General features: G+C 44.5%; 1 protein-coding gene across 1 annotated transcript in view; it reads left to right on the forward strand.

The window, feature by feature from the left end:
• Positions 1–14,714, forward strand: part of apoba (apolipoprotein Ba) — a 67,095-nt gene continuing 52,381 nt past the window's right edge. The window contains exons 1-5 of the mRNA XM_072458258.1: positions 1–120; positions 615–653; positions 12,570–12,682; positions 12,800–12,945; positions 13,842–13,986. Of these exons, the coding sequence (XP_072314359.1) occupies positions 66–120; positions 615–653; positions 12,570–12,682; positions 12,800–12,945; positions 13,842–13,986 (498 nt within the window). The 5' untranslated portion in view covers positions 1–65. The remainder of the gene's footprint in view (positions 121–614; positions 654–12,569; positions 12,683–12,799; positions 12,946–13,841; positions 13,987–14,714) is intronic.

A 14,714-nucleotide genomic window follows, 5' to 3' on the forward strand; every position in this document is an offset into this window, starting at 1 on the left:
TTTAGTTCAAACTGGAGGAAAAGAAAGAAGGGGATTTTTTGTATTGTTAGTATATTCTGCCCACGATGGGGTTCAGCCGAGTGGGCCTTGTGCTACTGCTGAGCGGCTTGGCCTTCGCCCGTAAGTAACTGCACTTTTGAAGAACTTAAAGAGACACTGGGAATTGATGCTACTCTTGACAAAGCAATTTGAATGGAAGCAAATGGCAAAGGCGTCAATTTCTTTATGATAATTTTCAACAACAAAATATCTTAAATATCCCAAGAACTGTAGTGCAGATCTTTAGGAACAATCACAATAACTGTAAGAAAGCTCGATATTTTTCCCAAACTGTGCAGCCCAACTAAGTGTTGAGCAAGTTCCGCTAAATAAAAGTTTCGGTTACTTTTCCCACTGGGAGAAAATCTACGAGTGACAAAAGCTTTATGTTGTTTATTTCTTGCAAATACCAGATTGAGTGCATTATTGGAGGTTTTGTCCTTGCAATTACAAATATTTTTCACTCTTACAGTACTTGCTTTCTAGTTTCGTGCATCATTTTGTGGTGAAGTCATATTATTTTGTAGTAAAAATACTCTTTATCCTCTTCTGCTTGTACATTTTGACTTTCTCAGAACAAGGCAGTGACAGTGAACCCAGCTCAGCCTGTCAATGTAAGTCACTCACAGAGACACATAAACACACACTCGTCCTGTTCTAATCCTGTTCTAGTCCTGTTCTAGTCCTGTTCTAGTCCTGTTCTAGTCCTGTTCTAGTCCTGGTATAGTCCTGTTCTAGTCCTGTTCTAGTCCTGTTCTAGCCCTGTTCTAGTCCTGTTCTAGTCCTGCTCTAGTCCTGTTCTAGCCCTGTTCTAGTCCTGCTCTAATCTTGTTCTAGTCCTGTTCTAGTCCTGTTCTAGTCTTGTTCTAGTCCTGTTCTAGTCCTGTTCTAGTTATGTTCTTGTCCTGTTCTAGTCCAGCTCTAGTCCCGTTCTAGTCCCGTTCTAGTCCTGTTCTAACCCTGTTCTAGTCCTGCTCTAGTCCTGCTCTAGTCCTGTTCTAGTCCTGTTCTAACCCTGTTCTAGTCCTGCTCTAGTCCTGTTCTAGTCCTGTTCTAGTCCTGTTCTTGTCCTGTTCTAGTCCTGTTCTAACCCTGTTCTAGTCCTGTTCTAGTCCTGCTCTAGTCCAGTGCTAGTCCTGTTCTAGTCCTGTTCTAACCCTGTTCTAGTCCTGTTCTAGTCCTGCTCTAGTCCTGTTCTAGTCCTGTTCTAGTCTTGTTCTAATTCTGTTCTATTCCTGTTCTGACCCTGTTCTAGTCCTGTTCTAGTCCTGTTCAAACCCTGTTCTAGTCCTGTTCTAGTCCTGCTCTAGTCCTGCTCTAGTCATGTTCTAGCCCTGTTCTAGTCCTGTTCTAGTCCTGTTCTAATCCTGCTCTAGTCCTGTTCAAGTCCTGCTCTAGTCCTGCTCTAGTCCTGTTCTAATTCTGTTCCAGTCCTGTTCTAGTCCTGTTCTAGTCCTGCTCTAGTCCTGTTCTAGTCCTGTTCTAGTCCTGCTCTAGGCATGTTCTAATCCTGTTCTAATCATGTTCTAGTCCTGTTCTAGTCCTGTTCTAGTCCTGTTCTTGTCCTGTTCTAGTCCTGTTCTAGTCTTGTTCTAGTCCTGTTCTAGTCCTGTTCTATTTATGTTCTAGTCCAGCTCTAGTCCCGCTCTAGTCCTGTTCTAGTCCTGTTCTAACCCTGTTCTAGTCCTGCTCTAGTCCTGTTCTAGTCCTGTTCTAGTCCTGTTCTAGTCCTGCTCTAGTCCTGTTCTAGTCTTGTTCTTGTCCTGTTCTAGTCCTGCTCTAGTCCTGTTCTAGTCCTGTTCTAGTCCTGTTCTAGTCCTGTTCTAGTCCTGTTCTAGTCCTGCTCTAGTCCTGTTCTAGTCTTGTTCTTGTCCTGTTCTAGTCCTGCTCTAGTCCTGTTCTAGTCCTGTTCTTGTCCTGTTCTAGTCCTGCTCTAGTCCTGTTCTAGTCTTGTTCTTGTCCTGTTCTAGTCCTGCTCTAGTCCTGTTCTAGTCCTGTTCTAGTCCTGTTCTAGTCCTGCTCTAGTCCTGCGCTAGTCCTGCGCTAGTCCTGTTCTAGTCCTGTTCTAGTCCTGTTCTAGCCCTGTTCTAGACCTGTTCTAGTCCTGCTCTAGTCCTGCGCTAGTCCTGTTCTAGTCCTGTTCTAGTCCTGTTCTAGTCCTGTTCTAACCCTGTTCTAGTCCTGTTCTAGTCCTGTTCTAGTCCTGTTCTAACCCTGTTCTAGTCCTGTTCTAGTCCTGCTCTAGTCCTGTTCTAGTCCTGTTCTAATTCTGTTCTAGTACTGTTCAAACCCTGTTCTAGTCCTGGTCTAGTCCTGCTCTAGTCCTGTTCTAGCCCAGTTCTAGTCCTGTTCTAGTCCTTTTCTAATCCTGCTCTAGTCCTGTTCTAGTCCTGTTCAAGTCCTGCTCTAGTCCTGCTCTAGTCCTGTTCTAATTCTGTTCTAGTCCTGTTCTAACCCTGTTCTAGTCCTGTTCTAGTCCTGTTCTAATTCTGTTCTAGTCCTGTTCTAGTCCTGTTCTAGTCCTGTTCTAACCCTGTTCTAACCCTGTTCTAGTCCTGTTCTAGTCCTGCTCTAGTCCTGTTCTAGTCCTGTTCTAATTCTGTTCTAGTCCTGTTCAAGTCCTGTTCAAACCCTGTTCTAGTCCTGTTCTAGTCCTGCTCTAGTCCTGCTCTAGTCCTGCTCTAGTCCTGTTCTAGTCCTGTTCTAGTCCTGTTCTAGTCTTGCTCTAGTCCTGCTCTAGTCCTGTTCTAGTCCTGCTCTAGTCCTGTTCTAGTCCTATTCTAGCCTTGTTAAAACCCTGTTCTAGTCCTGTTCTTGTTCTGCTCTAGTCCTGCTCTAGTCCTGTTCTAGTCCTGTTCTAGTCCTGTTCTGGTCCTGTTCTAGTCCTGTTCTAGTCTTGCTCTAGTCCTGCTCTAGTCCTGTTCTAGTTCTGTTCTAGTCCTGTTCTAGTCCTGTTCTAGTCTTGCTCTAGTCCTGCTCTAGTCCTGTTCTAGTTCTGTTCTAGTCCTGTTCTAGTCCTGTTCTAGTCCTGTTCTAGTCTTGCTCTAGTCTTGCTCTAGTCCTGCTCTAGTTCTGTTCTAGTCCTGTTCTAGTCCTGTTCTAGTCCTGTTCTAGTCCTGTTCTAGTCTTGCTCTAGTCCTGCTCTAGTCCTGTTCTAGTCCTGCTCTAGTCCTGTTCTAGTCCTATTCTAGCCTTGTTAAAACCCTGTTCTAGTCCTGTTCTTGTTCTGCTCTAGTCCTGCTCTAGTCCTGTTCTAGTCCTGTTCTAGTCCTGTTCTAGTCCTGTTCTAGTCCTGTACTAGTCTTGCTCTAGTCCTGCTCTAGTCCTGTTCTAGTTCTGTTCTAGTCCTGTTCTAGTCCTGTTCTAGTCCTGTTCTTGTCTTGCTCTAGTCCTGCTCTAGTCCTGTTCTAGTTCTGTTCTAGTCCTGTTCTAGTCCTGTTCTAGTCCTGTTCTAGTCCTGTTCTAGTCCTGCTCTAGTCCTGTTATAGTCCTGTTCTAATTCTGTTCTAGTACTGTTCAAACCCTGTTCTAGTCCTGGTCTAGTCCTGCTCTAGTCCTGTTCTAGCCCAGTTCTAGTCCTGTTCTAGTCCTGCTCTAGTCCTGTTCTAATTCTGTTCTAGTCCTGTTCAAGTCCTGCTCTAGTCCTGCTCTAGTCCTGTTCTAATTCTGTTCTAGTCCTGTTCTAACCCTGTTCTAGTCCTGTTCTAGTCCTGCTCTAGTCCTGTTCTAGTCCTGTTCTAATTCTGTTCTAGTCCTGTTCTAGTCCTGTTCTAACCCTGTTCTAACCCTGTTCTAGTCCTGTTCTAGTCCTGCTCTAGTCCTGTTCTAGTCCTGTTCTAATTCTGTTCTAGTCCTGTTCAAGTCCTGTTCAAACCCTGTTCTAGTCCTGTTCTAGTCCTGCTCTAGTCCTGCTCTAGTCCTGCTCTAGTCCTGTTCTAGTCCTGTTCTAGTCCTGTTCTAGTCCTGTTCTAGTCTTGCTCTAGTCCTGCTCTAGTCCTGTTCTAGTCCTGCTCTAGTCCTGTTCTAGTCCTATTCTAGCCTTGTTAAAACCCTGTTCTAGTCCTGTTCTTGTTCTGCTCTAGTCCTGCTCTAGTCCTGTTCTAGTCCTGTTCTAGTCCTGTTCTAGTCCTGTTCTAGTCCTGTACTAGTCTTGCTCTAGTCCTGCTCTAGTCCTGTTCTAGTTCTGTTCTAGTCCTGTTCTAGTCCTGTTCTAGTCCTGTTCTTGTCTTGCTCTAGTCCTGCTCTAGTCCTGTTCTAGTTCTGTTCTAGTCCTGTTCTAGTCCTGTTCTAGTCCTGTTCTAGTCCTGTTCTAGTCCTGCTCTAGTCCTGTTATAGTCCTGTTCTAATTCTGTTCTAGTACTGTTCAAACCCTGTTCTAGTCCTGGTCTAGTCCTGCTCTAGTCCTGTTCTAGCCCAGTTCTAGTCCTGTTCTAGTCCTGCTCTAGTCCTGTTCTAATTCTGTTCTAGTCCTGTTCAAGTCCTGCTCTAGTCCTGCTCTAGTCCTGTTCTAATTCTGTTCTAGTCCTGTTCTAACCCTGTTCTAGTCCTGTTCTAGTCCTGCTCTAGTCCTGTTCTAGTCCTGTTCTAATTCTGTTCTAGTCCTGTTCTAGTCCTGTTCTAACCCTGTTCTAACCCTGTTCTAGTCCTGTTCTAGTCCTGCTCTAGTCCTGTTCTAGTCCTGTTCTAATTCTGTTCTAGTCCTGTTCAAGTCCTGTTCAAACCCTGTTCTAGTCCTGTTCTAGTCCTGCTCTAGTCCTGCTCTAGTCCTGCTCTAGTCCTGTTCTAGTCCTGTTCTAGTCCTGTTCTAGTCCTGTTCTAGTCTTGCTCTAGTCCTGCTCTAGTCCTGTTCTAGTCCTGCTCTAGTCCTGTTCTAGTCCTATTCTAGCCTTGTTAAAACCCTGTTCTAGTCCTGTTCTTGTTCTGCTCTAGTCCTGCTCTAGTCCTGTTCTAGTCCTGTTCTAGTCCTGTTCTAGTCCTGTTCTAGTCTTGCTCTAGTCCTGCTCTAGTCCTGTTCTAGTTCTGTTCTAGTCCTGTTCTAGTCTTGTTCTAGTCTTGCTCTAGTCCTGCTCTAGTTCTGTTCTAGTCCTGTTCTAGTCCTGTTCTAGTCCTGTTCTAGTCCTGTTCTAGTCTTGTTAAAACCCTGTTCTAGTCCTGTTCTAGTCCTGTTCTAGTCCTGCTCTAGTCCTGTTCTAGTCCTGTTCTAGTCCTGTTCTAGTCCTGTTCTAGTCCTGTTCTAGTCTTGCTCTAGTCCTGCTCTAGTCCTGTTCTAGTTCTGTTCTAGTCCTGTTCTAGTCCTGTTCTAGTCCTGTTCTAGTCTTGCTCTAGTCCTGTTCTAGTTCTGTTCTAGTCCTGTTCTAGTCCTGTTCTAGTCCTGTTCTAGTCTTGCTCTAGTCCTGCTCTAGTCCTGTTCTAGTTCTGTTCCAGTCCTGTTCTAGTCCTGTTCTAGTCCTGTTCTAGTCCTGTTCTAGTTCTGTTCTAGTCCTGTTCTAGTTCTGTTCTAGTCCTGTTCTAGTCTTGCTCTAGTCCTGTTCTAGTCCTGTTCTAGTCCTGTTCTAGTCCTGTTCTAGTCCTGTTCTAGTCCTGCTCTAGTCCTGTTCTAGTCCTGTTCTTGTCCTGTTCTAGTCCTGCTCTAGTCCTGTTCTAGTCTTGTTCTTGTCCTGTTCTAGTCCTGCTCTAGTCCTGTTCTAGTCCTGTTCTAGTCCTGTTCTAGTCCTGCTCTAGTCCTGCGCCAGTCCTGCGCTAGTCCTGTTCTAGTCCTGTTCTAGTCCTGTTCTAGTCCTGTTCTAGACCTGTTCTAGACCTGTTCTAGTCCTGCTCTAGTCCTGCGCTAGTCCTGTTCTAGTCCTGTTCTAGTCCTGTTCTAGTCCTGCTCTAGTCCTGTTCTAGTCCTGTTCTAACCCTGTTCTAGTCCTGTTCTAGTCCTGTTCTAGTCCTGTTCTAGTCCTGTTCTAACCCTGTTCTAGTCCTGTTCTAGTCCTGCTCTAGTCCTGTTCTAGTCCTGTTCTAATTCTGTTCTAGTACTGTTCTAACCCTGTTCAAACCCTGTTCTAGTCCTCCTCTAGTCCTGCTCTAGTCCTGTTCTAGCCCTGTTCTAGTCCTGTTCTAGTCCTTTTCTAATCCTGCTCTAGTCCTGTTCTAGTCCTGTTCAAGTCCTGCTCTAGTCCTGCTCTAGTCCTGTTCTAATTCTGTTCTAGTCCTGTTCTAACCCTGTTCTAGTCCTGTTCTAGTCCTGCTCTAGTCCTGTTCTAGTCCTGTTCTAATTCTGTTCTAGTCCTGTTCTAGTCCTGTTCTAGTCCTGTTCTAACCCTGTTCTAACCCTGTTCTAGTCCTGCTCTAGTCCTGTTCTAGTCCTGTTCTAATTCTGTTCTAGTCCTGTTCAATTCCTGTTCAAACCCTGTTCTAGTCCTGTTCTAGTCCTGCTCTATTCCTGCTCTAGTCCTGCTCTAGTCCTGTTCTAGTCCTGTTCTAGTCCTGTTCTAGTCCTGTTCTAGTCTTGCTCTAGTCCTGCTCTAGTCCTGTTCTAGTCCTGCTCTAGTCCTGTTCTAGTCCTATTCTAGCCTTGTTAAAACCCTGTTCTAGTCCTGTTCTTGTTCTGCTCTAGTCCTGCTCTAGTCCTGTTCTAGTCCTGTTCTAGTCCTGTTCTAGTCCTGTTCTAGTCCTGTTCTAGTCCTGTTCTAGTCTTGCTCTAGTCCTGCTCTAGTCCTGTTCTAGTTCTGTTCTAGTCCTGTTCTAGTCCTGTTCTTGTCTTGCTCTAGTCCTGCTCTAGTCCTGTTCTAGTTCTGTTCTAGTCCTGTTCTAGTCCTGTTCTAGTCCTGTTCTAGTCTTGCTCTAGTCCTGCTCTAGTCCTGTTCTAGTCCTGTTCTAGTCCTGTTCTAGTCCTGTTCTAGTCCTGTTCTAGTCTTGTTAAAACCCTGTTCTAGTCCTGTTCTAGTCCTGTTCTAGTCCTGCTCTAGTCATGTTCTAGTCCTGTTCTAGTCCTGTTCTAGTCCTGTTCTAGTCTTGCTCTAGTCCTGCTCTAGTCCTGTTCTAGTTCTGTTCTAGTCCTGTCCTAGTCCTGTTCTAGTCCTGTTCTAGTCTTGCTCTAGTCCTGCTCTAGTCCTGTTCTAGTTCTGTTCTAGTCCTGTTCTAGTCCTTTTCTAGTCCTGTTCTAGTCTTGCTCTAGTCCTGCTCTAGTCCTGTTCTAGTTCTGTTCTAGTCCTGTTCTAGTCCTGTTCTAGTCTTGCTCTAGTCCTGCTCTAGTCCTGTTCTAGTTCTGTTCCAGTCCTGTTCTAGTCCTGTTCTAGTCCTGTTCTAGTCCTGTTCTAGTTCTGTTCTGGTCCTGTTCTAGTTCTGTTCTAGTCCTGTTCTAGTCTTGCTCTAGTCCTGTTCTAGTCCTGTTCTAGTCCTGTTCTAGTCCTGTTCTTGTCCTGTTCTAGTCCTGCTCTAGTCCTGTTCTAGTCTTGTTCTTGTCCTGTTCTAGTCCTGCTCTAGTCCTGTTCTAGTCCTGTTCTAGTCCTGTTCTAGTCCTGCTCTAGTCCTGCGCCAGTCCTGCGCTAGTCCTGTTCTAGTCCTGTTCTAGTCCTGTTCTAGTCCTGTTCTAGCCCTGTTCTAGACCTGTTCTAGTCCTGCTCTAGTCCTGCGCTAGTCCTGTTCTAGTCCTGTTCTAGTCCTGTTCTAGTCCTGCTCTAGTCCTGTTCTAGTCCTGTTCTAACCCTGTTCTAGTCCTGTTCTAGTCCTGTTCTAGTCCTGTTCTAGTCCTGTTCTAACCCTGTTCTAGTCCTGTTCTAGTCCTGCTCTAGTCCTGTTCTAGTCCTGTTCTAATTCTGTTCTAGTACTGTTCTAACCCTGTTCAAACCCTGTTCTAGTCCTGCTCTAGTCCTGCTCTAGTCCTGTTCTAGCCCTGTTCTAGTCCTGTTCTAGTCCTTTTCTAATCCTGCTCTAGTCCTGTTCTAGTCCTGTTCAAGTCCTGCTCTAGTCCTGCTCTAGTCCTGTTCTAATTCTGTTCTAGTCCTGTTCTAACCCTGTTCTAGTCCTGTTCTAGTCCTGCTCTAGTCCTGTTCTAGTCCTGTTCTAATTCTGTTCTAGTCCTGTTCTAGTCCTGTTCTAACCCTGTTCTAACCCTGTTCTAGTCCTGCTCTAGTCCTGTTCTAGTCCTGTTCTAATTCTGTTCTAGTCCTGTTCAATTCCTGTTCAAACCCTGTTCTAGTCCTGTTCTAGTCCTGCTCTAGTCCTGCTCTAGTCCTGCTCTAGTCCTGTTCTAGTCCTGCTCTAGTCCTGTTCTAGTCCTATTCTAGCCTTGTTAAAACCCTGTTCTAGTCCTGTTCTTGTTCTGCTCTAGTCCTGCTCTAGTCCTGTTCTAGTCCTGTTCTAGTCCTGTTCTAGTCCTGTTCTAGTCCTGTTCTAGTCTTGCTCTAGTCCTGCTCTAGTCCTGTTCTAGTTCTGTTCTAGTCCTGTTCTAGTCCTGTTCTTGTCTTGCTCTAGTCCTGCTCTAGTCCTGTTCTAGTTCTGTTCTAGTCCTGTTCTAGTCCTGTTCTAGTCCTGTTCTAGTCTTGCTCTAGTCCTGCTCTAGTCCTGTTCTAGTCCTGTTCTAGTCCTGTTCTAGTCCTGTTCTAGTCTTGTTAAAACCCTGTTCTAGTCCTGTTCTAGTCCTGTTCTAGTCCTGCTCTAGTCATGTTCTAGTCCTGTTCTAGTCCTGTTCTAGTCCTGTTCTAGTCTTGCTCTAGTCCTGCTCTAGTCCTGTTCTAGTTCTGTTCTAGTCCTGTCCTAGTCCTGTTCTAGTCCTGTTCTAGTCTTGCTCTAGTCCTGCTCTAGTCCTGTTCTAGTTCTGTTCTAGTCCTGTTCTAGTCCTTTTCTAGTCCTGTTCTAGTCTTGCTCTAGTCCTGCTCTAGTCCTGTTCTAGTTCTGTTCTAGTCCTGTTCTAGTCCTGTTCTAGTCTTGCTCTAGTCCTGCTCTAGTCCTGTTCTAGTTCTGTTCCAGTCCTGTTCTAGTCCTGTTCTAGTTCTGTTCTAGTCCTGTTCTAGTTCTGTTCTAGTCCTGTTCTAGTCTTGCTCTAGTCCTGTTCTAGTCCTGTTCTAGTCCTGTTCTAGTCCTGTTCTAGTCCTGTTCTTGTCCTGTTCTAGTCCTGCTCTAGTCCTGTTCTAGTCTTGTTCTTGTCCTGTTCTAGTCCTGCTCTAGTCCTGTTCTAGTCCTGTTCTAGTCCTGTTCTAGTCCTGCTCTAGTCCTGCGCCAGTCCTGCGCTAGTCCTGTTCTAGTCCTGTTCTAGTCCTGTTCTAGTCCTGTTCTAGCCCTGTTCTAGACCTGTTCTAGTCCTGCTCTAGTCCTGCGCTAGTCCTGTTCTAGTCCTGTTCTAGTCCTGTTCTAGTCCTGCTCTAGTCCTGTTCTAGTCCTGTTCTAACCCTGTTCTAGTCCTGTTCTAGTCCTGTTCTAGTCCTGTTCTAGTCCTGTTCTAACCCTGTTCTAGTCCTGTTCTAGTCCTGCTCTAGTCCTGTTCTAGTCCTGTTCTAATTCTGTTCTAGTACTGTTCTAACCCTGTTCAAACCCTGTTCTAGTCCTGCTCTAGTCCTGCTCTAGTCCTGTTCTAGCCCTGTTCTAGTCCTGTTCTAGTCCTTTTCTAATCCTGCTCTAGTCCTGTTCTAGTCCTGTTCAAGTCCTGCTCTAGTCCTGCTCTAGTCCTGTTCTAATTCTGTTCTAGTCCTGTTCTAACCCTGTTCTAGTCCTGTTCTAGTCCTGCTCTAGTCCTGTTCTAGTCCTGTTCTAATTCTGTTCTAGTCCTGTTCTAGTCCTGTTCTAACCCTGTTCTAACCCTGTTCTAGTCCTGTTCTAGTCCTGCTCTAGTCCTGTTCTAGTCCTGTTCTAATTCTGTTCTAGTACTGTTCTAACCCTGTTCTAACCCTGTTCTAGTCCTGCTCTAGTCCTGTTCTAGTCCTGTTCTAATTCTGTTCTAGTCCTGTTCAATTCCTGTTCAAACCCTGTTCTAGTCCTGTTCTAGTCCTGCTCTAGTCCTGCTCTAGTCCTGCTCTAGTCCTGTTCTAGTCCTGTTCTAGTCCTGTTCTAGTCTTGCTCTAGTCCTGCTCTAGTCCTGTTCTAGTCCTGCTCTAGTCCTGTTCTAGTCCTATTCTAGCCTTGTTAAAACCCTGTTCTAGTCCTGTTCTTGTTCTGCTCTAGTCCTGCTCTAGTCCTGTTCTAGTCCTGTTCTAGTCCTGTTCTAGTCCTGTTCTAGTCCTGTTCTAGTCTTGCTCTAGTCCTGTTCTAGTTCTGTTCTAGTCCTGTTCTAGTCCTGTTCTAGTCCTGTTCTAGTCTTTCTCTAGTCCTGCTCTAGTCCTGTTCTAGTCCTGTTCTAGTCCTGTTCTAGTCCTGTTCTAGTCCTGTTCTAGTCTTGTTAAAACCCTGTTCTAGTCCTGTTCTAGTCCTGTTCTAGTCCTGCTCTAGTCATGTTCTAGTCCTGTTCTAGTCCTGTTCTAGTCCTGTTCTAGTCTTGCTCTAGTCCTGCTCTAGTCCTGTTCTAGTTCTGTTCTAGTCCTGTCCTAGTCCTGTTCTAGTCCTGTTCTAGTCTTGCTCTAGTCCTGCTCTAGTCCTGTTCTAGTTCTGTTCTAGTCCTGTTCTAGTCCTTTTCTAGTCCTGTTCTAGTCTTGCTCTAGTCCTGTTCTAGTTCTGTTCTAGTCCTGTTCTAGTCCTGTTCTAGTCCTGTTCTAGTTCTGTTCTAGTCCTGTTCTAGTTCTGTTCTAGTCCTGTTCTAGTCTTGCTCTAGTCCTGCTATAGTCCTGTTCTAGTTCTGTTCTAGTCCTGTTCTAGTCTTGCTCTAGTCCTGCTCTAGTCCTGTTCTAGTTCTGTTCTAGTCCTGCTCTAGTCCTGTTCTAGTTCTGTTCTAGTCCTGTTCTAGTTCTGTTCTAGTCCTGTTCTAGTCCTGTTCTAGTCCTGTTCCAACTCTTTTGTGCTGCGTGAATGCAATTATACATTTGGTAACAGACTAATTGCCTAAAATAAAGTGTGTACAGATACTCAGGTGGACGGTCTCTTATTCGCTTATTTCCATGGAGATGCTGCCTCTTTGGCAATTGTTCCACAGTCTGGCATTAAACTTATCTATCTCCATGGAGACAAGTTACCGAGGTCAGATCTGTGGCGAGGCGACCGCGTAAGAAGGTTCAGTATTTTCCAAACGCCTGTAAGTGAATACGTGTGAAACTGATTCGTTCACTGTAGAAGACCCCTGACGAAGCGCTAACATCTCCATGGAGACGAGCAGGTAGCAGACCCTTCAACAGAGGAGTTACAGTTATTAAACATGTCATCGTTGCTAATTCATCACCTCGTTTGTCCAAATCTCGTCCGGTTTGTCCTATAAACAATCAATATTGACTCTGCTGAGCCAACAGCATGTGACCTGTTTTCTGCAGATTGCCTCAGTCTCTGTGTTTGACAAAGATTTCACGGTTTAGCTTGTGTTTGGTTCAACGTTCAAGGGTCGACTGTGAGCTGGCGACATGGAAGTGGGACATGGGCACGGAGATGTACGCCGCATGCGCATTAGTTTAAAAGTGCCCCGTGTGACGTTTTCTGGTCGAGTCACGGGTCAGATCTGTACACGGGCAAGCTCGCTCTCAGTAAGAATGCGTGGTATTTTAATGCAATTTTAGCAGGTCGCAAAGCCCCTACCAGAGAAGTTACATAATGTGCATATTTAAAATGACTTGATTTCTGAATATGAATCTTACCGTATTTTCCGCACTATAAGGCGCACTTAAAAGCCTTTAATTCTCTCAAAAAAACTACCTCATAATCAAGTGCGCCTTATAATCCATCCATCCATTTTCTACCGCTTGTTCCCTTTCCGGGTCGCGGGTGACTGTCCCAGTGACTTTGGGCCTTAGGCGGGGTACACCCTGGACAGTGGCCAACTTGTCGCAGGGCCAACACAGAGACGTAGACATTACAGACAGTTCACTCTCACATTCATCCACTAGGGCCAATTTAGAGTCACCAATTCTACCTGACACATGCATGTCTTTGGACGGTGGGAGGAAGCCGGAGAACCCGGAGAGAACCCACGGTAACACAAGGAGAACATGCAGACTCAACCCAGAGAGATCATGATGTTGGTCTGTTCCGGGAATCGAACCCATGATCTCCTTCTTGGGAGGCAAGAGCGCTAACCACCTTTGCCACCGTCTTATATGTGCTTTATATATGGATTAATTCTGGCTGTGCTGACTGACCTCGAAGTGATTTTGTGTAGTACACGTTTTGTTTCGCTTAATGCGCCTTATAGTCTAGTGAAATCCACGAAAATAGACCATTCATTGACATTATAGTGCGGAAATTACGGTAAGTATTGACTGTTTTAAAGGGTTTTCCAGGTAATATTTCTGTGATCGCGTTGTCTGTGTCGACTTCAGCGTCATGAGACAATCGCTGCACCTCAAGTTTTACCCCATTTAGACTTGGATCTAGTTTAGTGTCGAATTAGAACAGGTTTTGTCCTGGTTTGTGCTCCTGTATTAACCCCGATTCAGACCGGGTCCCGTGTGTGAACGTCGATGTTATCGTTGCAGCGGTCTCCAGATTCAAAACCTACAGGAGATACTTTTACCAGTACAGCACCGAAAGCAGAAACGGCGTCGTGGGAACCGCCAACTTGAGAAACGGGCCCAAAGTGACATGCAAGGTACGTGACTGCCGCCCGGTCCGCTGCTGATAACGCCGCCGTCTTATCTGGGACGACTTTTGCCTCCCTGACACGGGTCTTTTTGAGTGTGTGCGCGTCTGGATCTTGTGTCTTCAGGTGGAGATTGAAGTCCCCCAGCCGTGCAGTTTTGTCATGCGCGCCACAGACTGCGCGGTGAGCGAGGTCTCCGTCATGGACCCGCAGGGGCAGCCGGTCTACGCCGCCGCACCCGGGACTGAGGCTTTCAAGGCGGCGATGGAAAAGTCAGTGAAAGAAGGGAGTGCTATGGTTCTCCGAGCAAAATTCGATCATTTTTCCCATAGATTCCTCTTTTATACAACAAATAAACATGTTACAGCGAGGAAGCGTATAAGCACAAGTGGCACAAGACGTCTAAACATAGTCCTAAACGTGTCGTTCCGGAATATCTGTCCTAATTTAGTAAATTTTTTTAATGTCAACTACTATTTCGGTTAATTCTTTGATCGTCGGTTGAGTTTTTGTCGTACATTTTATCGTGATGACTTTTTCTTCCCTGCTGCCAGAGGAATGCGCCAAAGGTATCCATTTCCTGTGGCCATGGCAGGAGTTTTGAGACTCATACGGACTTCAAAATAAAAAAAAAAAAATATTAGTCAGAGTTAGTTGAACATTAAAAAAAAATTAAGCGTATGAATTCTCCAATTACAACATAAATGTATAGTTGGCCTCCGTTGTCCCTTTAAACTCTCAATATTTGAATTTTGTTTTAGATATAGAGGGGCAAATTAATTTCTTCCATTGTAAACCGCAATATTGATCTAAAGTCACTTAGTAATCAAAGCAGATCCATTGAAGCTCATTCAAGTTGATTTTGCATAATATGTTCCCTTCAAATCATAAATAAAAAATACTAAATTCTAAAAATCTGTACAGAATTCTTCCCCACATCAAAATGTATTAAGCTAGAAACTCAATTCATACGGAAACTGTGTTTTGGAGCAGAACATTGAAGTATAACTGCAGTGAACAGAAAACATGGCCACGTTGAAGCAGAAATTCAGTTTATTTAGTTGCTGTTGGGAAAGATATCTGTGCTTTTGTGTATTTGAACTGACAGTGGGTCGTTCTGAAAGAGTCTAAATCTTTGTAAAAGCGTGGTATCTTTGTTGTTTTTCAGGAATCCTCTTATGTTCACTGTGGAGAACGCTCTGAACGTGGTGCTCTTCCCTGTGGACGATGAACCGGTCAATATTCTCAACATCAAGAGAGGCATCGTGTCTACGCTCATGTCCCCGAACCCAGAGGAAAACAGCAGTGTCATGGTTAGTATACTGCATGTACTTTTGATATCAACATTTAGTTTTGGGAAAGTCTTTAGATCTCTTTTAATCCTGTTTTAGCCCTGTTTTAGTCCTATTATAGATCAATTTAGTCCTGTTTAAGACCTGTTTTAGATATGTTTTAGTCCAGAATTAGACCTGTTTTAGATCTGTTTTAGTCCAGTATTAGACCTTTTCTATCCCCGTTTTATTCCTGTTTTAGACATATTTTAGCCCTGTTTTAGTCCTATTTTAGACCTGTTTTTGACCTGTTTTAGTCCGGTTTTGGACATATTTTAGCCCTATCATCGCCCTGTTTTAGCCCTGTTTAAGCCCCGTTTTAGTCTTGTTTTAGACATATTTTAGACCTGTTTTAGCCCTGTTTTAGACCTGTTTTAGACATATTTTGGTCCTGTTTTAGTCCTGTTTTGGCCCTGTTTAGTCCTATTTTAGAACTGTTTTAGACCTTTTTAGAACTATTTTGGTCTTGTTTTAGCCTTGTTTTAGTCCTATTTTAGTCCTGTTCAGACTTCAAAGTTCAGACTTTGAAGGGAGAAAATTGTCTATTTTATTATGTTAAATGACAATGATTAAAATGATCTGCTTGTGTTTTTAGATATATATTTTGTGCATCAGCCCTAACAATAGTAATAATAAAACATGCTCCGACCATTTCAACATAAATGTCGAGTGCTACGGTGTCATATGGATAAAAAAGTTTGTTTGTTTGT

The sequence above is a fragment of the Eucyclogobius newberryi genome, unplaced genomic scaffold, assembly GCF_026437365.1.
Source record: "Eucyclogobius newberryi isolate DKJ021-1_F unplaced genomic scaffold, fEucNew1.0.hap1 SCAF_21, whole genome shotgun sequence".
In the NCBI taxonomy this organism is placed as follows: Eukaryota; Metazoa; Chordata; class Actinopteri; order Gobiiformes; family Gobiidae; genus Eucyclogobius; species Eucyclogobius newberryi.